The sequence below is a fragment of the Geospiza fortis genome, unplaced genomic scaffold (genome assembly GCF_000277835.1).
Source record: "Geospiza fortis unplaced genomic scaffold, GeoFor_1.0 scaffold192, whole genome shotgun sequence".
Lineage (NCBI taxonomy): Eukaryota > Metazoa > Chordata > Aves > Passeriformes > Thraupidae > Geospiza > Geospiza fortis.
Genome location: NW_005054315.1, coordinates 4,914,334 through 4,941,211, shown reverse-complemented (window position 1 = coordinate 4,941,211; position 26,878 = coordinate 4,914,334). Strand labels below are relative to the sequence as shown.

At 37.4% G+C, this 26,878-nt stretch overlaps 1 protein-coding gene across 2 annotated transcripts in view; it reads left to right on the top strand.

Moving 5' to 3' along the window:
• Positions 1-20,735, top strand: part of GCC2 (GRIP and coiled-coil domain containing 2) — a 28,073-nt gene extending 7,338 nt beyond the window's left edge. Inside the window, exons 7-23 of one of the 2 annotated variants that reach the window (XR_004081640.1) lie at positions 516-616; positions 697-795; positions 2,369-2,488; positions 3,882-4,046; positions 4,436-4,540; positions 5,098-5,260; positions 5,795-5,895; positions 6,026-6,103; positions 6,769-6,906; positions 8,917-9,038; positions 10,595-10,771; positions 12,290-12,507; positions 13,899-14,093; positions 14,882-15,021; positions 15,800-16,001; positions 17,103-18,650; positions 19,795-20,735. Coding sequence is in view for 1 of the 2 variants with exons in the window: in XM_014306627.2 (XP_014162102.1) it covers positions 516-616; positions 697-795; positions 2,369-2,488; positions 3,882-4,046; positions 4,436-4,540; positions 5,098-5,260; positions 5,795-5,895; positions 6,026-6,103; positions 6,769-6,906; positions 8,917-9,038; positions 10,595-10,771; positions 12,290-12,507; positions 13,899-14,093; positions 14,882-15,021; positions 15,800-16,001; positions 17,103-17,173 (2,195 nt within the window). In the remaining variant the exon portion in view is untranslated. Of the gene's footprint in view, positions 1-515; positions 617-696; positions 796-2,368; positions 2,489-3,881; positions 4,047-4,435; positions 4,541-5,097; positions 5,261-5,794; positions 5,896-6,025; positions 6,104-6,768; positions 6,907-8,916; positions 9,039-10,594; positions 10,772-12,289; positions 12,508-13,898; positions 14,094-14,881; positions 15,022-15,799; positions 16,002-17,102 lie in introns of both variants that reach the window. The other variant, XM_014306627.2, reaches the window with a different exon arrangement.
• The last annotated feature ends 6,143 nt before the right edge of the window (positions 20,736-26,878 follow it).

Below are 26,878 nucleotides of genomic sequence, written 5' to 3'. Positions count from 1 at the left end.
TTTAAGTTGGATATTATTTGATACTTTTTAAGGCTTTTTCTTTTTCTGTACATCTGTCTATAAACAGTATAGTGGATTTAATCTTTATTTTTTAATGTGGGAAATTTATCAGTAAGAATTCCCAAGGCTACCAGAAGGAAAGGGAGGCAACACTGCCAAAACTACTGTTGTTTTATTGTAGTTATTCCAACACAAGAGCAGGAAAATGCTTCTGAGTTGTTAAATCTGTGTAGAAGTAGACAGAAATATTACTCTTAACTGTGATGGAAGCTTCTGAAACAGGGAAAGATTGTGCAGGGAAAGATTCCCCCTAAATTCTCTGTATGTCTGGATGTTTTAGCTTCAAATTAAATGCTTGACTGAATGAAACACTTGAACATCTCCCCATGCTTTATATTTTGTTTGGTTTTAAAGTCTTGCTGATGTTTGTGTTCTAATTGAATTTCATTTCATTTCATTTCTTGGGAAGAAATGGAAGGGTGTATTTTTTTAACTTTCTTATATATTTCTTTTAGGGATGCTCGAAAAAGAATCTGCCGAAAAAGGAGAGAAGCTAAATAAAATCAAAGTGGTTGCTGTGAAAGCCAAGAAAGAATTAGATGCCAGCCGAAAAGAGGTACCCTGACTAATTCCCAATATGAAGAAGATTTTGCATGGGGGGCTTTGTTTTAATGACACACATTTCTTTTTAATAAGGTGCAGACTCTGAAGGAAGAGTTGGAGTTGGTTCGATCAGAAAAAGATCAATTGTCTGCTTCAATGAAAGATGTAATTCAAGGAGCTGAAAGCTATAAGGTAAGAATAGTGCTGCATTCACAAAAGACAGTAAACTGTCAGAAAATACTTTGGGTTTGAAGCCTAGCCTGGATATACACTGCTATTTACTTGCACAATTATGTTTGGCAAAAGAAATTGTGTCAGTGCAGTTGAATACCAGAATCAAGAACTGTAAGGCTCTCTTAAGGGAACCATGCAGCTGTTGTCAGAAGAAAATGAAACACTTCCTTTCTACTGGAATGCTATTTTTCATTCTTTTGAATCTAGCATCATGCATACCAAGCAATGTGTTGCTAGGCAAAACATAAATCCCTGTGAATTCTGAAAAGTTCATAAAATTGAAGATCAGTTTGAAAACCCTTAAATGATGAAAACAAACTTGTAATTTCCTGGGAGCAAGTCTTCTTGGAGCACATCTCTGAGCACATGAAGCAGAAGCAGGTGACAAGTCAGCATTGCTTACCCAAGAGAAAGCTGTTCCCTGTAAGACTTAGGAGGAGAAGCTGAGGGACCTGAGGTTAGGTGGTCTGGAGAACAGCAGGCTCAGGGGAGGCTTATCACTCTCTCAAATACCTGAAAGGAGGGTGTAGTCAGGTGGGAATCAGTCTTTTCTCTCAAGCAACAAGAGGGAAATGTCCTTAAGTTCTACTAGAGGAGGTTTAGATTGGATATTAGGAACAATTTCTTTACAAGAAGGGTGCTTGAGCGTTAGAACAGAGAAGCAATGGAATCACCATCCCTGGTGGTATTTAAAATACAATAAATAAACACAGCAAGCACTTTATATACAAGTATATGAGGTAAACATGGCACTTAAGGACATATGTTAGTGCTGGATTTGGCAGTGCTGGGTTTACAGTTGGATTCAATGATCTTAAAGATCATCTCCCATCTAAGTGATTGTGTGACATCACCGTGAGTCTTACATCGACTCTTGTTCCTTCTTCTCCCCCCAAATACAAGAAAGACATTGCTAACTTGAAGTGATTTCAGTGGAGGGATGACAGGTTGGTCAAGAGACTGGAATAAGTGATGAGAAGCTGCTCAGCCTGCAGAAAACTTTGAAGGAACCTGATAGGAGTCTTCCAGTACCTACAAAGACATTACAGAGGGAAGAGGGTCAGGTTATTAATGGTAGTGCAAGATAAGACAGTAGTCCTCAATTGAAAGGAGAGATTCCAACTGGATACATGAATAAACATTTTTATGGTATGAGAATGGTCGAGCTTTGGAATAGGTTGCTTAGTGGAGTAGCCATCTCCATTCTTGGAGGCAGATCCTTGGAAAAACATGATTGGACAAAGCTCTGAGCAACCTGGTCTCATCTCACTGCTGACTCTGCTTTAAGCAGGAGAATGACACCTGCTGAGCTATCTTCCAGCCTGAATTATTCTAGAATGTCAGGAACTGAAAGGAGTTTCTACCAGAGCCTGTAATGGAATGATAGCTTTAATTTCATTCTGATATTTCTGATGTTGCAGTAAGACAACTCATATAATGAAATACTAGGTAAACACATCTCAGAGGTATAGAATGTGCTTATGCAATACATCTTGTGAAAAATTATGCCTTTGTGTTTGTATGTGTTAAGAATCTTTTGATGGAATATGACAAACAAGGAGAACAGCTGGATTCTGAAAAAGGCAGAGCAAATAATCTTGAACGTCAGATAGAGGACCTCACAAGACAGCTACAGGTGTCGTCTGAGCAGGTCAGTTCTGTATGTGGATCTGATCTATTGATAAGTACCATAAAAATAAATTCAGCCTATTGGTTGCAAGTTCTAATCATGTGATTGTTACTCTAGTTTCATAACCTACGTGTGTTTTAAATAGTAACTTGAAATTCAGAGTGGTTTGTTTGTTCCTTTTCAACATCTGATACCTTACCTGGGCCATGACAAAGATAAATATATCTAGAATGTCTTACTTTGTCAATAGAAGGAGTTTAATTTATCCCAGGTCAACTCATAAAAAGAGCAGATCATCTCTGGCTTGATTTTGGATCTGCAGCTCTGCTGCAAGTATCAAACTTGCACTGTTTCTCTGACTGCACACCTACGCTTCTCATAAAGTGCAGTAACCTTTAACTGAGACATTTTTTCTTCTATCTCTTCAACAAAATTTGGCTTTGGGGTTTTTTATTTTTTTTCTTTAATCAACAGAATGTTTAAATACACTAAATTTGTTATGAATTTCGCATGTTTCACAAGGATTAGACTTTAAGATGCATTGTAGAGTACTACAGTGGCATTCAGAAGAGTCTGAAATGGTAATTAAGGGGCTGTGAGACACATTTTTGCAAAGCTAACTGCAATGGGTTTGGTATTTAGGATTTAAACTCCCAGGCCCCATACACCGGAGATCCACCTAGACCACTGTTTCCTTATAAACACAAGCCAGTAGTAAATGGCATAGGAAGAAATAAGAAATAATAGTATATATTCTGCTGATTATGCAGGCTTTGTGCTTTTCAAGTTTGTTGTAAAGAATTTGTAAATAAAACAGTGTTTAGGTAGTTGACGTCTTTCGCTTATACCTCATTCTTAATAGGCAAAATAAAGACTAAGATACATCATTGAAAATGTCAAAATTAAATCTGTTATAGTCATTGCAAAAGTATGCCTGATGCAGTAGAATTCTTACTTTGTACTGGTGGAAGACTTGGTGGTTCAGTCAAAGTTTGCAGTTCAGCCTTTTTTAGGAGTTACTAGTATGTTCATTTGTTTATAAATACAGCAGCTGTATTTGAAGTGTATATTTGAAATACTATATTGTTGCAAGGAAAACATGATAATGCAGAAAGCATAAGTTTTTTTAGTATTTTTTTCAGATTTCTTTTGATTCTTGCCGTTTTATAGAAAGCTGGGCAAATTAACTGAACAAAATAACCAGAATGTGCTAATGACTTTAATTTCACCTGTTTATTAATGTGGTTTAACAAAATTAAGCTGGACAAAACTCATCTGTAGGAGTGTTGTTTGTAAGGGATTTGGATAGAAATCAGTGTTGGGTATTTTTTTTTAAATACAGAAAATATTTTATCTGTTAACATTGCACATAAATTCAGCTTATGTTTTTACCATTCTACTGTGCTAATTTCAGCATGATCAGTTACGCTCTGCTAATGAAGACCTCCTAGCTCGTGTTGAAACAGTGCAAAATAATGCTAAGCTGCTGGAAACTCAGATACTGGAGATACAAAGAGCCAAAGCAAAGGCTGACAAAGAACTAGAGGCTGAAAAACTTCTAAGAGAGCAGAAAACAAAGGTAGTACTTCATAGAGATGGTGAATGGGCTGAAGCATTACTTTCAATGGATGTGATTTCTGTTTAACCTTTATAAACTGTGTTTGCATAGACAAGGTTTTGCACTTTCCCTCCATGTTACTTGACTTTTTTGAAAACTTAGTCTGTTCATTGAAAGAACTTTGCAAGGCTGTCAGTTCAGGTTAGGGGTAGTTATACAGAATGTGAAAACCACTTCATAGTATTGTTGGTTTTTCTCTGGTTCACAGTGATTTCCTAAGAAAGGGATCGGCTATCTTTGTACAACACAAGTGTGTTTGTATGCGTGTGTGTGTATGTGTCTAAGTATAGAAAGATGTTGGCATCTGTTTTGAAACTGGACTGCATAATTGACAACTACTTAAATTTCAGGAACATAGTGGTGCTCTCCGAGAAATGGAGGAGCTTCAGATGCAGCTTCAGAAGGAAAAGAAACATCTGCAGAAAACTATGCAAGAACTAGAGCTGGCCAGAAAGGTAGAGTTGCTATCCATGTTAGTGCCTAATGGACTACCAAAGATTTTGGCCCATCTGGCTGTGTTGAATGCCTCCCTTTCTGTTCTGAGGACTTTAAAGCTGGAGATTTGCAAAAGGGAGAATGTGAGGGGTTTTGCCCCTGGTTGTGTGCTTGAAGAGCTGAAATGTACTTTTGGAATTGGTTTTGGTTTTGTTTTTTGTTTCTTTTTTTAGCTTGGGTTATGTGGCCTTTCATGAGTAAAAATAGGAATAGAATTCAGATATCTGGAGTACAATGTATAGTGCACAGTTGAGAAATTGCCTTGGTTGTAAGGACTGAAGATGACAAAAAGTAATACATACAAAATACCTACTGATAAAACTAGCCACAGGTTTTTGAAAGCTTTTAATTCTTGTTTGAAAACAGATTATTTACTTAGGATATGGAAATCCAATGGATGGGTGATATTTGTGGATATGGATAGAGACAAAATCTCTGTCTGATGGGCAATATAGTTTTTTACAGAATTACAAAAGTCTTAGCAGTAAGCTCTAACTTTATTTTGTGTACCTTGCAGGATGCTCAAAAGAGTACGCTGATGGATATGGAAATAGCTGATTATGAAAGGCTAGTAAAAGAACTTAATCAGAAGATTACTGATAAAGACAGCAGAATAGAAGATCTTGAGCAAGAAACAGGGATTCAGAAACAGAAACAAGAGACCCTACAGGAAGAAATAAGTGAGTAAACTATAAACAGAAGATTCACTATGGTATATTTAGCAGTGTTCAAAGATAACAATTCAGAAACAACTTCTCAAGTCAGCAAGTGAGGGTAAGCTTTGCAGGGAATACTAAACAGTTGCAATTTTGTCTTAGAGGAACCTTTACTAGGTTATCAATCACTTAATCCAGTGTTCAGCACTTAAAAGCCAATTTACCTGCCTGTTATACTGTGTTTATTACCTGATAAAGTTATTCATAAGTTCTAAATATTGGTGACTGACAAGGGTTTCATTCAGATAAACCACACTCATAAAACTTTACTGATTACCATGTGAAAATTCCATTTTTTCCTATGCTCAAGTGTAAAAAGATTTCATTTATTTTAAGATCTTTGTGATAACTTAGGAAAAGTTTACTAAAGTTACTGTAAGCTACTTTTTTGCAGCCCTTAAGGAATCTGTTGGAATTTTTTAAAATATTTTACAGCATTTTTTAGGAAATGTAAGAGGGGAAATTTCCTTTGTATATAATTGTTTTTCTCTGCATTAGAGTCACTTCAGTCAACTGTGCAACAGGATGAGGAAAGAAATGCCAAGATAAAACAGCTCCTGGTGAAAACCAAAAAAGAACTGGCTGATTCAAAACAAGCTGTAAGTTCATATGCTAATGACTGTGCATTCTATTTTTAAATTAGATTTTAAAAAACAGCCGGTAGCTGAATTTTTAGGTTACTGAGGTTTGGAGGGTTTTTTTTAATCTCCAGGTAATTTTATCTTGCAGGAAAATGACCATCTAATGTTGCAGGCATCACTGAAAGGGGAGCTGGAAGCCAGTCAACAGCAAGTGGAAGCCTATAAGGCAAGAAACTTCACTTTTTGTTAGTACAAGTTTTCTCATTTAAGTAGTGAGAGTGTGATTTGTACTGGGCACATGGAATATAGGCTGAAGAATAAAGAGGTGCTATTCTTACTTTTAGGTTACTGGTTCTTTTTCTTAAGTGAGTTTTGTCTGTTTGCTGCTTTCCTCAAATATTTTTTCCTATGATTTTATTTAAGTGGATTTACCCTGTCTTTTTTCTTCTTCAAAGGAGAAGACTGTGGAGTTTGAAGCTTGTAACTGGAATATATTTTTTAATGTTTCTTTAAAAATGGAAGTTGCTCTTTTTGAAAAGAGAAAAGCACAACATTGTCAGCAAAAATCTTAAGTATTGTCCATCTGTATACAGAATAGAGAGGGATTAGAATGTAATGAAAGAAGCAGACAAGGGAGAGAGGTTGGCTTTCTTAAATGCTTCCATCCCAGCATTGTAATTATATCTTCAATACTCTCTTTAAACAGCATCACTTTTTAAAAATTATTACATGGTAACCCGTGTCTATTTTTTTTATTCTATTTTGGTTAGATTTTAATTTTGTATTCACCAGTTCTGTGCAGGAATTACTGTAGTAGAGTACTAGGTTCTGTTGCCTTGGAGAAGTAAGAAAAGTTTTTGTGATAGTGAAGTTTTCAACTGACTTTTTCAGATTCAAGTGGCTGTGCTGACATCAGAAAAGCATAAAGTTCAGGAGCAGCTGCGAACGTCTTCGGAGCAGCACCAGCGTACGATGAGTGCTTGCCAGCAAAAAATTGCAACCCTGCAAGAAGAATGCAGAGCAGCCCAGGTATTCCAGTAGAAGAAGTAATCTTAGAGGCTTAAGAAGGGAGATTATTTGGACCCTTTGCTTCTTCAAAAATATTTTGCAGATTTTTCACTCTTCTCTTTTTGTCTGTCAAGTATTGCGAATTACCCCAGTATTGAGTGGTGGTATAAAGGACAGGCCAGACTGTCCTGGTTAACGTGTATCACTTGGGGTGAAACATCTGGACTTGCATACTGCTATTTACAGTAGGGAAAAACTTGTGGTAGTGGGGACCCAGGGTTTATTTAAGATGCTCAGTAAGTGTACACTCAGGGAAAAGAAGAGTCTTTAAAGAAAAGAGCACAAATGAAAAAAAGGAATATATCTTTCTTTATATAAAACCAATTAATGCAGATACCACTTCAAAGAAAAAAAAGCTGTGATAAATATATTTGCAAGCACCTTTTAGCATGCTGAAATATGAGCAGCTTCTTAATTGGCAACTGAACTACATGGAAAACTGACACTGTTGCTGAAGTTTGTTATTGTTTCTGGGATTTTTTTGCTCATGTAACCCTGTTTGGTTCTGGTATGCAATGTTTGCATTGGAGACAAACAGATTCAAAATATAGTAGGACTCTTATGTTCAAACCACTTTTGTGGGGATTACTGTACTACTCTATGGCACTGTTGTATGGTAGGTGTGGTGGTAGGTGGATCCTGCAGGTAAGCAACAGCTGAATGCAGCCTCTCAAAAGAACTTCTACATTTTAAAAAGCTGAACTTAAATGTACAAACTTTATGATTGCTGCCAGAGGAGGTTTTCCTTACTTATGCTGGTACACATAGATCATGGTTTACAAGTGTATTCTTCATACCTGGGTGCTTACACTACCTGTCTGTGGTGGTTTGCTCTGTGATGCTGTGAAATCAGCAACGTTGTAGATTCTTCCATATTGGTATGGCTTGAACCTCTTGGAGGATTAGCTTTCCTTTTTAGATGCCCTACATATGGAAAATAGATACTATTGCAAGGTTATTAGCAAAGGAAAATTCCCTCTAAAGGAAATGTCAACACCAAAGCAGATAGTAGAAAACAGAAATCATGCTGACATTTAAGGCTGTGTACCTGAGGTCTTAGGAATATTCACACAGTTTGACAGGAAGATAAGCAAAGGATTAATGTAAAGAAGATGGCTACAAAATGTACAGGCTCTGAAAATCTGGACCAGTGGCTAATCAGAGTCAGTTCTGTAGAATTTCAGTCACCAGTTCAGCTGAAGGAAAAGTTTCCAAAATCCTTCTCGTAGAGATGAGAACATTTTCATTACCTGTAAATGGGAGTGACTAATGAATCCATGAGCTTGTCCTAAGATCCAGGAAAGAAAACCTATGTCAGTGCTGTTTTGTTTTTTTTTTTTTAAGAGGAATATGCAACATGAGTACTGGAAGGGTGGCAATAATCTTTCAACTGACAAGTCAAGGATGAAGCTACTGTGATGTGAGGCAGCTTTCTGTATGTCCACAGAAACTCAGGCAACAACTGAATTTAGAAGAAAAGACAGACCAAGCACCTTTACAGTCAAATAGAATATTGTATCTGGTGCTATGTAATATCATTGCAAGACTGACTTAGCTCCTCAGAATTATGCATAACTTCATGGCATGTTAGATTTTTTGTCACCCTTGTAGTATTGGAGAGAAACAGAATTAAAACTAGTATTTTCTGCCACCTTTGCCTTCATTTAAAGCTGTTCATAGATCCCCTGGCTTATGAATCTCTCAGTTGAATACAGTTTTTGAATTTTCAAGTATTCTTTCTTTTCTTTAATACTAGTATGTTGAAAATCAGTGACTCAAGTTTCGCATTATATGATACTCAGTTAAAATCTAAAGAAACATTGTTATGGTCACTGTTTTAATTATCTATTTTAAAGAAGGAAATGCAGCTGGTGGTTTTAATTTGTTTCAGTGTAAGATGCATTTCATTGTAGAGAAATAAGGGAGCAATGGTCAATAGTATAACTTAGAGCTTTGTTTTCTGTGTGATAGGCTGAACAAGCATCTGTTACATCTGAATTTGAGAGCTACAAAGTCCGTGTTCATAATGTTCTAAAACAGCAAAAGAATAAATCTACTGCTCGGACAGAATCTGAAGGAGCCAAACAAGAAAGGTAAAACTCACATTTTTACTTGATTGTAATCTGACTGTGGCTCTGCCTAGCTGAACAGAAGAGATATTATCAGTTCCTACCGTCGTGGTACTATATTCATTTCTAATACCTGGATTTGTCTTTTTAACCATTATTTTTGTGTAGATAACCTATTATTACAGTTGGAAGGAGAAGTAAAGTCTTAGGAAGTTTTTTATGACTCTCATGAGCAGAAATTAGCCTGCACATTGTGTGTAGACTTGACACGTCATTTTCTCTGATGTGAAGTAGCCAAGTGCCATTTGCAACAAAGAGGAAAAGAGGAGATTTGTTCAGTTCAGCTGAGCTCACTTTGAACTTTTTCAGGAGTGAGTGGTTAAGTGTTGGTAGAGCTCTGGATGCCAATTCAATCATCAGTTACTGCATATTTATGAAATCCTGTATATTGTATCATACAAGGAAAGACTTGGAAGGAAAGAATTGCACTTCCAAAAGTTCCCTGAAAATCCTTTAAGTACAGTCATAAGCCAGATAAATCCATATTCCCTTCAGAAAATGTCTCAACTCACTGCAGAAGTCAATCAGTTTGTGCAAGTTATTTTTATTAGTCATCGATGGCTGCCCTTGGTGACAGACTGGGCGTTTCTGTGTGAGATGCCAGGATTCGTTTCTGACACGGACCACGGCAATTGTGGCCAAACATCCACCAGAGGGCGACTGGTGCCTTGTTAGAGGACTCGGATTTAGGGTTTGGGGTTTTTGGAACATTCTTGCTTTTGAAGCAGCCAAACTGTAAGAGCTGCATTTCTTTGACTCTCTTATTTGCAGCATTTTAAGAAGTTCTGGTATTGATAATTTTTTTGTGAGAGAGAACTGTCTTGGAAACAAATTGGTTAAGCAATAAACAGATGACAAACGGTTCCCAAAGAAATTATTTACAAGTATCAACTGTAAGGATTAGTGAGATACACAGTTCATTAGATAATGAAGGAGTCTGCATATATAAACACAGAAATGAGTAAAAAAAGAATGCTTGTGACTTAAGATTTTTTTCTTCCTGATATTTCTGATTTTGAATTGTTTCTGAGCAACTGAGTTTATCTGTTATGGACTTGATGTTGCTTTCTAGTAATTTGCTCAAAATCTACTCCAACCATTTGTCCCCTGTATTTGGTCTTATTGAACTGATGTGCATTTACTAAACAAATGAAAAAAAAGCCTCACCACTTTTAAGAAGAAATTGTTTCTCCCATTTGATTCCCATATATTATTTTCCTTCTGTCTTGTCCCTCCTTGAAGTAGAAAGTGCTGTCAGTCATGCTTTCTACCCCAATTGTTGCATTCCATGCCGTTCAGATGGGATGTGGCAAACCTAATTGTATCTATGTTGAAACAGAATCTGATTGTTTCTGCTGTACCCACATTCTGAAATTATTTTGGTCTTCGTGCTGTGTTGATTTATTAATAAATATGCAAATTGGATGAGCTATCTAAAATGTTATGGATATCGTATAAGTTCTGAAATAATTTAATTATTTTAAATGCATGTTGTATATTCCTTTTTCTTCCACATGCAGAGAACAGTTGGAAATGGTGATAGAGCAACTTAAAGTTAAGCTGCAAGATGCTCAGCATAATTCACAGATGAATGCATCTGAACTCCAGGCACTGCAGTCTGAACATGACACCCTGCTGGAAAGACACAATAAGATGCTGCAAGAGACTGTTGCAAAAGAAGCAGAACTTCGTGAAAAGTATGGTCTGCTGATGAAAAGATGTGGATATTTTATTTTGTTTGAATTTTGAGATCTTAATATGTAGAAGCCTGTAACTGTACTTCACAAAAAATAGGCATACTGGTGAGAAAGTTAAAGGAATTTCAAAAGGATTGTTTGCTATTTTTCACAAGCCATCAGAAGCTTCCACAATGACAATGAAATAGTAGCTGATAGGGGAATTTGAGATTTCTGCAAACCTTCTACCTCTTAACTATCAGATCTAAAAATTAATATTTTTAAGGACACTGACTATTTTTAAGTCTAATGCCCAGCACCACATTTATGTTGTACCACTCTAGTAAATTTTATGGATGTTTCCTATTTAAAAAAATAAGGTAATTATATGGAAAGCAAAGAAGTTTACTGACAAAATACCCAGTTCTTGTCCACCAAGCCCCTTTCTTACAGAAAGTACTGTATTTTAAGTTTATGCTCGCCAGAGGCTTAATTTGCCTAATTTTTCTTTCAAAATGAATGGAATCTGTTTAATCTTTATCACTCCTTGTAAAATCACATGAGTACCTGATACTTGAGCTCCACAAAAGAGTCTATCATTGTCTTTTCTTCTCCATTTAGAGTACAAAGATTGTCACATGAAGTATTGATAAGAAATTGCTGATTGATATTAGGAACTGTTGACTTGTCACTGTCTTTGTACAGTTTTATCTGTTCCTGATAGCTACGTAATGATTCACTGTAGTCAACCAAATTATGTTCTGCATTTTTCTGGAAACAACCCATTTCACAATAGGTTCCCTTTATACCTAAACACTGCTCTGGCACTGTTTAAGTCTATGTGCTTATAAGAGTAAGTCCTGGGCTTAGTTTTTCCATAAATGCATTTGTTTAATTGCTTGTGACTTTATTTATTATATTAGTATATATCATGTCTGTATTGTATATTATTATTTAATGTATTTTCTTGCTTGTGACAATTTTGGTGTGCTTCTGGAGTACCTCCAAACCAAGTACAACTGATGAGTTAGTGACATTTTTCTTGCTAACAGCTACACTCTGCTGCACTGAAAGTTTGAGGTTTAAAAAAAATAAACTTACCTTCTTAGAAACCTGTGTTTTTAGAAGTCCCAAGTAAGTGCTTGGTAAATAAATGTTATAGGAAGTGGAGTATAAGTGACGTGCCCTGTATGATACTATAAACAGTCATGATGAAGTTTTAAAATTTAAGAATGTTTAGACCACAGTGTCTCTTAAGCCTTTCATTATTTCCCAAAGATGTCTGAATTTTTTGTTCTGAAGGAGAAGTCGAATTTATATAGCACAATGCATTCATGTACATAGTAGTGTGTTGCTTTTTCAGTTCAGGTTTTCCCTGTATAAAGAGGACTTTAAATGAAAAAAAGTTGCACATATAGTCATTCTAAGATAATCATACACATGGAAATTGAAAACTGCCTCAAACTGTAAAAATTTTGAAGTGTAAAACTTAGTGTTTTGCTGCTTGTGTCTTACTGTATGTGCATGCACTGTTTTCAGGCTCTGCACAATACAGTCTGAGAACATGGTCATCAAAACAGAGCACGCCCAGGCGTTGAGTCAGCTAACTGCGCAGAATGAAGCTCTCCGGAACAACTTCAGAGATCAGGTCAGGAACCTGCAAGAAGAGCACAGAAAGACAGTAGAGACACTTCAGCAGCAACTCTCCAGAGTAGAAGCTCAGCTCTTCCAACTCAAGAGTGAGCCAAGCGCTAGAGGTAACTTCCAGGCAGAATAGCAGGTTTTCATGGGTTAGTTACCAATTTGTGTACCTCAGTCTGAAACTAAAATGTGCTTACAGTGTTTGCTTCTGTAAAATCACCAGCAGTATTTTCTGGGAAATCTGCAGCATGCTGTATCAGTCCACAGATACCAATTCAGGAATACATCTTTGTTATTATTTACTGTTGCTTCAGAATCCTAAGGTCCTTGAATACATCCAGAGGAGGGCAACAAAGGTGGTGGAAGGGAAGGAAGGACTGTCTTATAAGGAGCAGCTGAGGACTCTGGGTTGGTCTAATTTAGAGGAAAGCAGGCTGAGGCCAACCTCATGGCTGTCTTACAGGTTCCTGAGTAGGAAAAGTGAGGAGGGAAGTGCTGAGCTCTTCTCCCTGGTATTCAGCGATAGGACATGTGGGATTGGTTCAGAGCTGCCATGGAGAGGTTCAGACTGGACATTAGGAAACATTTTCTTACTGAGAGAGTGGTCATCCTCTGGAACAGGCTTCCCACTGAAGTGATAATGCCTGAAAACAGAGGCATTTTGACAATGCCCTTGATAATGTTTTAACTTTTGACGTGGTCAGGCAGTTGGACTAGATACTTGTTGTAGGTCACTTCCAACTGGAACTATTCTGTTCTAGGATCTGCACACTGATACCTATTCTGCAGTATCAGACAGATGGAGGGAAACTACTTTGAAAATATTTGGTGTTCTTGTCATGTTGTCTCAGGTTTTGGAGCACGGTGGACATCTGCCTCAAGTATGAAGTGCAAAGCTAAAGAAAAGTGTATTGGAAGCTGTTTTAAGAAAGTTATTTGTATACATGCTCTTTATTATACTTGCTATTTGATCCTTCTTCCGGTTTAAGGTGTTACTGCCTTCAATCTCAAGTGCTATTTTCGTATCTGTGGAGTTACTAATCAGGATGTAGTTGGACATTTGCCAAGCAGTAGTAGCAGTTTAAGAAGTTGCTCTGTTATTACTGAAGTAGAAGGGTCATGCACACAGTAATAAAACAGAAGAATTTACACTTCCCACAGGACTTGTTGGAACAAAAGCAAATTGTTTTGCATTAAAGGTATTTGTTACTCTTACGATAACTAAAACACATCTTCAGGGAGATGTGCATGAAGGTTTCACAGTCACTGAAATGAATATTGCCAGTCAAGTTTGGGTTTAGACTTTGATTGGAATGGCCATTCGGAGCTGAAAGGCTGTGTTTTACTGTTATCAATGTTATGTGCATAGCTGGCTTTTTCTTTTGGCTTCACCTTTCCCGGCATTTTGAAGACTATTTTGTGTACCACTCTCAATCTCTGACAGTCACACCTAGGAAATAGCCCTCCCAGTTTCATTCTGATATGAACATCAGTAAGTATCTTTCAGGTCCAGCTGTTTCAAATCCGGCAATGAAGACCTTGAGAGAGCGGCGGAACACTGACCTTCCTGTGCTCGATGTGCACACTGTGGCTAGGGAAGAGGGAGAAGGTATGGAAACAACAGACACAGAGTCTGTGTCCTCAGCCAGCACCTATGTTCAGTCCTTGGAGCAACTGCTGAACTCACCAGAAGCAAAGCCTGGTAGGTAGGACGTGGCTTTCAGAAGTGCTTTCCTACATAGGTTGCAGAAGTTTGTGCCCTCAAAATATTTTAGATCATTGTCTTCTCATGCTTTTAGGTGCAAGCATGAACTGTCCTGAACTTTTGTAGGAGTTTTGTCATTGATTAAGGACTTACAGTAGGACGTTTCTACAGGTTTTAGTGATTTAAAGATGTTGTATTTCTGAGCTTTTAAAGGGAAAAGACTGGGTGAGCAAGTCAGTGAATAGTTACAGAAATTTTTGGATTCTGGATAAGTCTCTACTAGGGACAGTTAAGTGCTGATTTAACCCTGTTAGTGAAAGGATAAAATTTATATTTATCTTAATGAGGCTTATTAGAACAGTACTTTATTCATAAGTTTTTTTTCCTAGGAAAGTGAAATCCAGCATGAAAAAGAATGTTTTAGGAGTCCCCAAAAACCAGAAAAATACATGGTAGCATATAATCCTGTTTTAAAAGTCTACTGAACACTTCATGGATAAATGTTGAAAATCTCCATTTATGGGTAGGAAACAAGGAATAAGTTAAAACCAGGTATCTCGAGGTACTCTAGCACTATTTTGCCAGCCCCCTTCTATTATATAAACAGAAATAAATCAGAAAATAAGCATGCAGCAGCAGCATTGGTGCCTGTTAAGTCTGCACTCTGACTTTGCATAAATTCTGTTCATAAGAAACTGCATTAATCAAGTTCTGATGTTAAGTTAGTATGAAGTAGATGCAAGTGCTTTTTCCTTCTCTTAGTTTTCTTTTCCAATTAATTGCAGAACCATCTCAGTGGCAAGCAGATCTCAGCAAGGATGAACTGATTCAGAAACTAAACACAACAGCTAAGAGTGCTGATCACTTGAATGAATTACTTCGTGAATCAGAAGCAACCAATGCAATCCTAATGGAACAAATAAAGGTTAGCAGACACACAAGAGATGTGAGGACAGCTCTAATTTCCGTGGTCTCTTTCTTAGACCAAATATCTTTCAGAAAATCCCAGCCCATAAAATTTGGTGATGTATAACTTAATTTGGGAGAGGCTTTTATTCCACAGGTCTAATTAGTGCTTCTAGAGTATACTTCAGTTTTTTGGGGTTTTTTCCACCACAGTTTCTAGCTGGCTGAGGGGAAGGGGAAGAGGAGTGTAGGAGTAAAAGCTTCTACAAAAAAAACTTCTGGAGTTGGAAAGTTTAATGTTTAGTAAAGGGTCTGTACTATTTTCACTTAGATAAAAGCAGAAATTCCCAAGTAAAGCATTGTCTGGTTTCTGTACCTGTAGCCTGTTTTAGCTGTCTTAAATTAAAAGAAGACACATGAACTAATGTACGAGTGAGCTTTCTGAAGACGTTTGTATATGTACTAAGTTTTCTTTTGTAATATGCTTTTAAATTAATATCATCAGATTTCCAAGTTATTTATCTGTTCCACTGTTACTACTACTTTATCACTGATACTGTATCTCTATGCTGCACAAATTTTATCCAAAAAGGGTATTTTTAGTCAATAAGTTATTTCTTACAACATTATCACATATTTTATTTTCACTGAATTTTTGTCCTGAATATGTTGCTAAACATGCATTATTCTTTTTGAAGCAAGCTACACAATTCATTTTTTAGCTTTTCAAAAGACCTTTGTTCAATTACTTACTAAGTGAGGCAAGAAGTACCTACATTTTTTTTCCTCATCTGCAGCTTCTTAAGAATGAAATAAGAAGATTGGAAAGAAATCAAGAGAGAGAAAAGTCTGTGGCTAATCTAGAATACTTGAAGAATGTTCTATTGCAGTTCATATTTCTGAAATCAGGAAGTGAGAAGGAACGGCTGCTCCCAGTTATAGACACCATGTTGCAACTCAGCCCTGAAGAGAAGGGGAAGTTGGTTGCAATTGCCCAAGGTAGGTGGTGTTCAAAATATTGTCACAAAAAAGATGAAAAGTGAACAAGGAAAAGGATAGTTCTGTGCTGTCTGTTGTGTAGACCTTTGAGAAAAAACAAAACTTAGTATCATAATGCCAATGAACTAGTCATAAAACTGTTTTCTTTGTTAGGAAGTTACTATTCAGTTTTCAATAAACAGAACAAATACCATAAAATTGACATAAAATATAATTTCTTCTGAAACATTCACATTTTAGGAAGACAATGGTAAGTTGAAAAATTTTATGTTCATGTTTTGAGTAGGGTTTAATTTTTTTTTCAAAATAGAGATTTATATAATTGAATTATTTTCTTTGCAGATGTTCTAAACAGATAACTAAAGTGGTCCTCTCAAGGCAGTACTGCACATCTAATATTAGTTTCAATATAGTACATTTAAGGATATCTTAAAATATGCTCTTCATTGAAGAAATAAAGGAACTAGGGAAGGACATAAAAAGAGTTAGGCATTTGCAAGAAATAAACACTGGATTTCTGTGTACAGTAGTGTTCTGTTTCTGCTTCAAATACTCTCAGCAGCATTTTTTCCCTTAAATGCTCTTTAAGGTATTGTTTGTCACTTCTCAAGGACAGTAACTGTAGCTTCTTGTACTTCATTAGCAACTGACCTATACTTTATCTTAGAAGTAATATAAACGGTAAGCAACATTTGTACATATCAAAACTTAAAACTTGTGAACAAAATCACATCAAAAAGGGAAGTGTTCAAGTATTGCATTTCATGATAGGCTGCCTTTGGAAAATTAAGATGTAAGTTAAGTTAAAAGCATGTTGATGTTGTTCTGGCCCTCTAATGAAGACTGATTGGATTTTTCTGGAAAATGGTGATAAATTACCTTTTTTGGACATTCTTAAGTACCCAAAGTAAAGTGGACTTGGTGGTACAATCCATGTCTGTGTCAGCCCAAGAGTGAATTCTTTTCTCACCAAGCTTGAGGGCAGCATGTGTAAAAGGATAAAGGCAAGGAATGGGAGCAAGGATATGTAACCAAATGATGCACTGTCTAACATAATAAATGTCTAAGCTAATATAAATTATGTTTTTCTTCCTCCTTCAGGTGAAGAAGAGAGTACCTCACGGCCTTCTGGGTGGGCTTCGTACCTCCACAGCTGGTCAGGACTTCGATAAAACAGTGGAAACACTGAATCTTTAAAAACATTCCACAACTGCAAAACTGAGAAATCTTACTGTAGATCTGTTGGTATTGTATCATTGAACTACAGGGTTTTATTTTTGTGTGGTTTTTTTCAGCTTTTTAGGCTCCACTAAGAGAGAAGCCTACAGTAGCTCTGAAAGATGGTCCTATGTTATGCTCTGGCAGCAGTGAACTATTTTTCTTGTAAATGTTAAAGCAAATAATAAGAACTATGAGAAGTGACAAATTCATTGCAAATAGTTTGGAAACAGAATTTGTCAACCTGTGATAGTTCTTTTGATATCAGTTTAAAAGTTTGACCTTATATTAACTGGAATAACTAGAGTTTAGATTTTAAGCATTTAAAAGTGTTTACAGTTGCTTTCACATATCACTGTCAGCTAGCTAATCTATATGGTTAGTGTTGCTCTCTGCACATTTAAGAAATTTAAAATTATTTCCTCTCTTGTGAAGGCTACAAAATGTAAGATAATTTAGAAACAGGGCATTTTCTGCTTTAAAGTTGTTGTCTTTCTTAAATTATTTTGTTTTGCTGAACATGAAGGCAACAGTTCATAAAATGTAGAGGGTGCAAAAATCTGTATGAAATACAGTGCTTGTCACACCTGGGCATGGTACTATAGTAGAGATTAATGGCATCTACGGAAGCCTTAGGATAGTACTCCAAGACTCAGAGCTCCTAAGTGAGCTGAAGCTTTGTGAGAAAGGGCTTAAGCTAGGGCTTTTTAATCTGAGGTTGGAAGTTTGTGGAAAAGACCAGGAAGAAATGTTCCATTACTGTCACAATGTCTCTAATTGGATGACAAGACTACTCATACTGACTTAGTAATAGTGAAGACACTAAAGAATGAATCTGAGCCCACAGGTCAGACTCCTAACGTTAACTTCTGAGAGAAAAGAATGAAGCTTTTGTCAATAGATGCATTCTTAAATGTTCTAATGATTGAAGATCTTATTCTCTCCATTACCTCTGTGTGTGTACATTGTTTGCGCAGATATTTGCACAGATGAGATGGTCTCTGTTCCAGATTACTCAACAGAATGTTATAGGTTTTTCCCAAGAAAAATAAATTTCTACCATCTCTTCTTCTATTGTCAACACAGCACCTCTTTTTACCTTCAGCTATCTGCTCCTTTATACAGTCCATAATGCCTTTCCACCATCTTAATTTATTTGTAAGGTTTTGAAAAGCATACACGATTGAATCCTGCTTATGTTTAAACCAGAGTCTTCATGTCTTTTTCACTCATATTATCATATTCTCTGTGTTGTTTTACAGAGAGTCTTTCTCTGGTACCCATACAAATACTAAATAGGGCTCTTCCTTTCCTATCTACCTTAGATCTGAGGAAATGATGCTTGTTCCTTTAATATTGCCTTATTTCAGACTGGGATTAATCTGAACATCTGAACAGCAGAATGGCAACATGTTGAGAATAAACCATTCAGTAAGTTTGCTTTTGGTTTAATTTTTTGCTTGTTGTATATATTTCAGTACACAATCAACAAAGCCAACGGGCTTTATTTAGGTATTTTAGTTCCTTTCCACTGTTTGAGGCACTTCTATTTTCTTCCCCTCCAATATATATTTTAACTGGAACCTTTATGGTTTGTGCTACTGGGGAAAACATCCTCTGAGAACTTTCAGAACATAGAACTGATCAACAGTAGTGTGAGGGACAAGTCTTTTAGGTGTCTGTAGGTAGCACATAGGAGGCTGTGTTTAGCCTTTCTTGCATTTGCCTTTGGAATGATTTGGACCAGATCTTGGATGCTGGATTCCAACTCCTTATTCAGCTGGATTTGGTTAATGTCACTCAGAAGAATGCCAAAACAGCAACAGGAGAGATATGAAACATGTATAAGAATAAGTGCTAGTTGTCCTCTTGCTGTGATTTTAACAATGGAAGCACATGAGTAGAAGGGCATGGCTTTGTCTCACTTCATTCACACTCCGTTTGCTGCTGACCTGATTCAGTCTCCACTATTGCTTAAGAGCTGTGACAAGTTCCTCTTAAAATGCACATATTTCAGAACTGTAAATTATTGAACATTGTAAGCTGTGAATAAAGGTGTGCAAGTAACATATATCACTGGCTGTATGAAATACCAGTTGCTTATTGACTTCTTTCAAGTCTGAGTTGCATGCTCACTGTTTTTAGTAAAACTTGAGTACCGTACTTATGAATAGAGTGAACAACTTGCATTAATATATTTTTTTTACAATGAAAGATAGAGATCTTAATTAGTATAAAAATATTTTAATAACTGTTACTAAACTGTTTTCTGTTGCTAAGATTGCCCGAACTTACCTATATGGCAGTAAACTGATTGTCAGAAAATAAAGTTTAACAGACAATTGAATAAATGGCATAGAAGAACATGAACTGGAAACAGGATTATTTTGCATAGAGAATTTTTTATATGTCATATATCTGCATTTTAATGTACAGCATTTTAGCTGTGATTTGCTTTCAAAAAACAGTTTAAAGTTTTAACTAGTACTGCTGCTTCTTGATATACTGTGATACTCTTTTTTTGGAAGAGCACTGTGCTGACTTTGCTTTCTGGTTCTTTTTGTTCTCTTTACAGTGCCACATTTATTAGAATGTTTCTCAGAAAATATCACCCTTGCCCAAAATGTTTATAAGCTTAAGACCGATTTTTATCTTTTAACAGCCTGCCTTCAGCCCAAGCATTAGGAGAGCATAATAATAAAAATAATAATAATAATAGTAATTCTGCTGTCACTATACATATTATATATTAAGTAAAAACCAAAAATGGGAGTGATTTAGCATTCCTAAACCTGCACTTGTGGCTGAATTTTCAGCTATCTAATGCTGACTCAGAAATGGGTTATATGTCTTTCATTTTCCCTTTATCCAGAAGGGAGAGTCATCTGTGCAAGCAAAAAGTGCTCCAGCTGAAAGACAGGAACATCAGAACTTGTCAGGCTGTTGTGTAGATGTGGCCAGTTGAATCTAGGGTTCAGGCTGGCCAAAGGGAACCATATTAGAAATTATACACAGGAGAGCAAGGTTGCTTTTTTTCTTTCATGACTCTCCTTCCCTGAAGTATAACTGTGAGAATACAGGGTTCTATTATTTTCTAGATTTAAATCCTCCTTCGTCTATCTCCCTCCATCTATTTGCTGTGATAAGAGATTATATATTATGAAATTGTGGAGGAATGCCTAAAAATTCTCCTTACTTTGTACTAAGTGACTTTGAAGCCAGCTTAAACATACATGCTTAATTTGGCTTATGCCTTAGCTTCACCCAGTGCACCAATACTTCCTAAACTACCTGCTAGTTCTAATATTGTTGGTACTGTGAAAATATCTCACTTAGAAGTCTTGCAAATAGCAGTCACCACTCACACGCTGAGAAACCAAATGTATGAAGAGATAAAAATATTTGATGTAGTAATTTCAGACTTACTAGTCTGGGTAGATAAGTATTTTGTTTGGAAATATGTTTTTGGTGGCCTTTTCATGTGGTCACACTTCAATAAAATTCACCTTTACTCAAGAGAGTGACTTTTTTTTTCCATTAATGCCTGTTCTTACCTGAGAAAATGCTACTCAGGTGCAAGGTAGAAAACAAGGACTGTCTACCATTGTATTGAAGAGATTTTATGGATCTGGTATAGTATCCACAGCCTGTACTTTGGAAGGCAACTACAGCAATGGATTCTTCTGGGTGAACAGAAAATAAATTGGTTTGTTCTAGGGTTTTTTTAAAAAGAAAATTTTAAAAGCTCATTTAAATGACTTCAAATGTGTCACTAGATTATCACCAGCAATCTGACAATATTAGGCATGAAGGGGAGGAGGGTTGCAGAAGCTGTTAATGGCCTTATTAGCAGGATTGCACTTAGTGTGTTTGAGTACTAACTACCCTATAAATCAGCACGTGTTTCTAATTGCACTCAACTTTGAAATGGCCATAATTACCTCTTCCCTAATAGGCTGTAATAATAGTTTTTCTTTATCTGCATAATTGTCTTGTACAAAGATTACAAGCTCAGTGGATGAAGAGATGCTTGGTTTGATTTAAGCAAGGGTTTGGTGTGTTTATTTTCTTGCCAACCATTTTTCTTAGACCATGCTTATTACACAAATACATGGTCAGAGAGAGGATCGTAAGCCATAAAAAAGAGACATAATAAATGGATATAAGGGTCAAAAAAGAGAGCCTGATACCTGCAGTTAACTTCTAACAGCTTTCACATAAGTCTACATATATGCTATGGGGAAGGGAAATAAAAATCTGACTACTTCTTAAATGAATTTGATTAAAATTTATCATATGGTTGTGAAAGGATGAAAAGATGCATCTTAGATTCAGGAACTTCTTTCCTTTCTTTCCTGTCCTGTGTTTCTCAGGCTCATTCTGAGGATTCAGGCTGGATTGAATAGTGAAGACTGAGAGTAGTAAAGCAAGTATGGAAATGAACATGAGTTACTGCTCCAACAAAGCAGCATGCCTTGGTATTGGCAATTTTTTTTTTTTTTTTGGTTGTCAGCCTAAAGGCTTCTTAAGAATCCAAGGTAAATGTAATCAGCGTCAAAAACTGTGTGCTCTTTTGGGCATGGGCACAGTCCCAGTCCTCCCACAGCAGCCTTTGAAAGTGTTTTAAATTGATAGACTGGATAGCAGCTGTGTACAAGCATAGGATTTAAGTGGGGTTTATTGTTTCAGTGCCTGAAAATCGAAGCTTGTTCTGAGAACACTCAGACTGTTTCCGGAGGGGAGGTACATATTAGCTCCTGGCTCTCTTGCCATTTGCAGCATGCAGAGCATCTCAAAAATAAAAAGCATAGAAACCATTACAGAGCTTCAGAAGAAGGCTTCTACCCAAATGCTGTTTTACTGTTATTACTCCCCTTAGTGGAGTTAAGTTGCTGATGCTCAGCATTACTCTTGCCAAGGGAGAAGGCAAATTGCATCATTTTGGCTTTAGCATCCACATATTTATACAGACTAGTTAATGTTCCTCTCACATTTAGTCACAGCATTGGCTTAAACCTGCAGCTGTAGCAGTCCAGGTGAAGCTGCCCACCTTTGCAAGGGACCTGGTGGGTGCTCCCTCTGCTCCAGGGGCAGAGGGCCACAGCCTCTGCAACAGGGAGAAAAGCAGATGGTGGTGATAAAAACCCTAAACAGTTCCTGCTGTTGACATGGCAGCTCTCTGTCCCTGCCCTGACTACCCACCAGGCTTTCTCTTGGAAACTGGTTAAACCAGTTGATTGCAGTGGTGGGGGATTGTGGAAATCTTGCAGGAAGAGGATTTTCAGAAAATGCAGAAAATCTAAGGATAGGTTTATAACATTCTGGGAAAGATGGGAATTGCAGTGACAAAAAGCTTGAAATAGAAAAATTACACACTTTCACTATAAAAATGTGAGAGTAATACTGTGATCTCCAAGAGTCTTTATATCTTAAAAGTACCTGTTTTGTGGTGCTGCTGTAAGTTTTTTCTTTAGCCTTTACTGTGTCTGCACAAGTACTGATCTTGTCATGAAGCATAAATTTATGCTGCTAAATATGGAATTTTATTGATCAATTTTGCAAAAGTTTGAGATTGATCAATAAAATTTATATCCTTGGTTTTGCAGTCTCCTTCCCTCTTTCAAGAAAAATTGATGCCAAATATACTAGGTGTGTCTAAAATGCATGAAGCAGAAATGACTTCTTTTATATGGATGTCAGAATGATCACTAAAATGTCTTCCAGTGTTCTGAGCAAGCTACATATTGTTTTTAATAACAGCAACGTTTTTAAGAGATATCAAACAGTGGTCAAAACTTATTTATTCAATTAATTAGTGGAGTTAATAATGTTGAACAAAAATGTGAAACCTAAATAATTTTTCACCCATTAATTCATTAACAGCTTTGCTAAGAATATTTAGCTAGACACACCATGTTCAAAAATTGTTCCTACTTACATGGTCAAAGTTTCCTTCCCTGTTGCTTTAGCTTCACAGCTTTGGAGGTGTGACATGAACACTGACACAGTTTACAATTTAAATCCATTGATTATATTAAGGTAAACAATCATGGGGATGCTCTGATAACAGGCTCTCAGAGTCAGAATAGGCTTAGATTGGATATTAGAAAGAAATTCTTTACTGTGAGGGTGGTGAGGCCCTGGAACAGTTGCCCAGAGAAGCTGTGGATGTCCCATCCCTTGAAGTATTCAAAGCCAGGCTGGATGGGGCTCTGAGTAGCCTGGTCTAGTACAAGACATCCCTGCCTGTGGCAGGGGGGTTGGAACTACATGATCTTTAAGATCCCTTAAACACACAAACCATTCTATGAATCTACCATCTGCAGTTGCATGAAGTTCTGGAAGAAAGCAAAATCTCGAGCAAATACCACAGTTAGAAGTTACTTACAAAATACTTTTTCATTTCCAGAAGAAGAACTTGATGTAAAGATGCTGGTATTTGTGATTAGAGACAGGCAGTCAAATTCTTTGACCAGGCAGCTGCCTTCTCATATGTCCTCAATAACCCTTCCTTTCTCACTTCTTCCCCAGGCCTACAATAATGGCCAATAATGCTTGTTCAATGTCAGCAAAGCTGATCATGCATTTAGCTCTGAATAGGTAAAGGCTCTGTGCTGTCACTTTAGAGTGACAGAATCATTTGGGTTGAAGAAGACCTCAAAGATCAAAGAGTCCAGTTGTTAACCTGGCACTGCTGAGTCCATGTCACTAAAGTGTTACTGCTAGCTGCAGTACAGTAAGTTTGCTATTTCAACAGTGATGGAAAATGTAAAGTAGTCTGGAAACAGAACATCAAAAGCATATGCCTACTTAAAACTGCATTTTACTTTGGTCTCAAAGGGAGAGATGAGAGTAAAAAAATAAAACAGCATTAATTTTGTGATTAATATGCTGGTCTGGAGACATGGAGTCCAAATTCCCTGCTTTGCCACACGCTTCCTTTGTGAATTTAATTTCAGCGTCTCTGTCTCTACTTCCTGACTTGCCTGTGGGGGATAATGGCACTTCTGTACCTGATGCCAAGTGCATTAGCAGCAGAATGTTAAACTTCGTGATGGGTTTGTAAGCTGAAATAAGCAGGCAGATTACCATATTTTCTTTAAACTGCATAGGAAGAAAATTGTCATTGACTGTATTATACTGGAATGGAAGGAATGATCTCCTTATGAGTCTGTGGTGTGTGTTTTGTGAATCCTATTAAATTACTTGCTTGAGTATTCTGGACTGAATTTTACAAGTTAATTAGAATGCCAGCATGGTCTAATACGATGTAATGGATAATTAATAACAATTAAGAATTGTTATTTCTTTTGTAAAGGAAGACAAAACAAAAATTTAAATCAGCCCCAAGGTACAAATTTGCTGCAAAGTGCAGACAGCCTGGGGAGGGAAACTGTGAAACTGAATTCCTGGCTTTTCTTGGTACTTAGTGTTTCCAAAAGCTGCTAGTACTTAGTGTTTGGCATTTGTACATGTTTGGGGAAGGTTCTCCCACTCTCTATGAGAATGTCTTTGCTACTTTGAGATTATATTGCTAGCAGACCAAGCTTTAGGGATTTCATCTTTAAAAGCCCTGGAAAACTGTACATGATGCAATTCAGTCGCTGTTAAATCCATTGAAGTGCCCTCCAAAGGAAGCGCCACAACGGCTGTGCTTGTTGGCTGGCACTGCCTGTTAATAATTTCCAGAATTTACTGGTTTGAAGTTTGCGGCCCTGGTAGTTGCACACCTGCCCAGCCACCTCCCTGCCCTTTCAGGCTGTGCTGGTCAGAGGTGCTGCTCTCTAGCAGCCAGGGACAGCCACCTCACACAGCTCCCCAGGAGGATCAGCAATGGGAGGGACCCCGAAATCCTTGCAGACAAGCTGAGGTTAATTAAAGACATTCATGAAGCTGCCTACAAGTAATGGCAGACTGCCCAAAGCAGATTAGAAAAAACCAAAAGGGTTGTTATTACCTTCGGCTGGCACAGAATGAGTACTTACTTATTTAGATGATATAAGGAAGCTTTGCTGATAGATCCATGAAAATGAGCGGGTGTTTTGGGATTGGGTTTGGTTATTTTGTGGGGTTTGGGGTTTTTTTTTTAATGAGGAGGGGTGGTGTGATTGGCTTTTCAATATAATCACGCCATTGTTGAGGTTGGCAGGTAGCTCTGGGGGTCGCTTGTCCAACCTCTCTGCTCAAGCATGGCTACCTACAACCAGATTCCTAGGATCATATCCATATGCTATGGAGTACCTTCAAGGGTGGAGACTCCACAGCGTCCACAGACAACCTCTGCCAGCATTCAGTCACTCTCACAGTGAAAATTTCCCTGATGTTCAGAGGGAACCTCCTATATTTCAGTTTGTTTCCCCTGCCTCTGTTCCTATCACTGGATTTCACTGAAAAGCTACTGGCTTTGTCCTCCTTTTACCCTCACTTTTCAGATATTTTTATTAATTGGTAAGATGTCTCTGAGCCTTCTCTGGGCTGAGCAGTCCCAGCTCTCTTCTCTCCTCACAGCAGAGGTGCTGTAGTCTCTAAAAAATATTAGTGACCATTTGATGGGCTCTTTTCAGTATGTCCATGTCTCTCTTGTACTGGAAAGCCCAGAACTGGGGTCAGCCCTCCAGGTGTGGCTTGGCCAATGCTGAGTGAAGGAGAAGGATCACATCCCCCTCTTCTGGCATATCATCCCTTCCCTTTTCAGCCATATACTCTGTTTTCCTCTTTATGCAGAAATGTATTCTCTGTGATGCTAAAGTCTTGCTGTGTTTGTTTCCTTGTCTTGGCAAGCAAAACTGAACCCTGCCAAGGAGAAAAATAACAAATAAACAAACAAAAGTACTACAGACAGTCTGTTTTTTACAGCTGTAGTCCTCTCTAGAACCATGCTTCTGGCACTGCCATCAAATACCTTTTGTGCATCATAATCCCCCAAAATTACATTATTTTCCTGGTTCTGGTGGATACCAAAGCAGAGGTGCTCCATGTTTGAATTATTCTTTCTGATCTGTGCTCACTCATCCGTGTCTATGCTGATCTTCACTGGCTTAACATATTCCTTTGGGCTGTCTTCTTGGAGCCATACAGATATTTCCTTAATCCTGGCAGGCAAATATTTGCATTTTTCATTCCAACCTGCCACTTCCTTGTTCTGATATTAAGGACAGGAATGGGTGGTGATACAGACAGCTCAATAATATCACCTTTTCTGTTATGCTCCTTTCATTTGTCCATTGTCTGCCTTTGAGCCTTCCCTGGCCATTTGGAATGAGGTCGCTTCTCTTCAAGTGAAGCGGAAGGTTTGGCAGCGTTGGAGGCAACTTTCTTACATTTACTTTACAAATTTCTGAGCCTGAGCGAGGTGCTAGCCTTTCCTCACGCCGTTGCTTATTAATGCTGTTACATACTTAAATAATGTTGATCTAAACCGGACTCTGGCTCCAGCAAAACTCACCTACGCATATTTGGCTCCCCAAGGTGTGGCGACAGTTTTCTTGCTACAAATTATCCTGTACTACCCAACCACGTGTAGGAAACAGTGCAGATACTTGGAATTGTTTTGACAGCAATTTTCGGTTCTGAAAAAAAAAAAAAGAGGCGAAAAACACGAAACCAGCAACAGCCGCTCCCAAAGGCAAGGCACCAATTTCACATAACTCTGCGGGGGG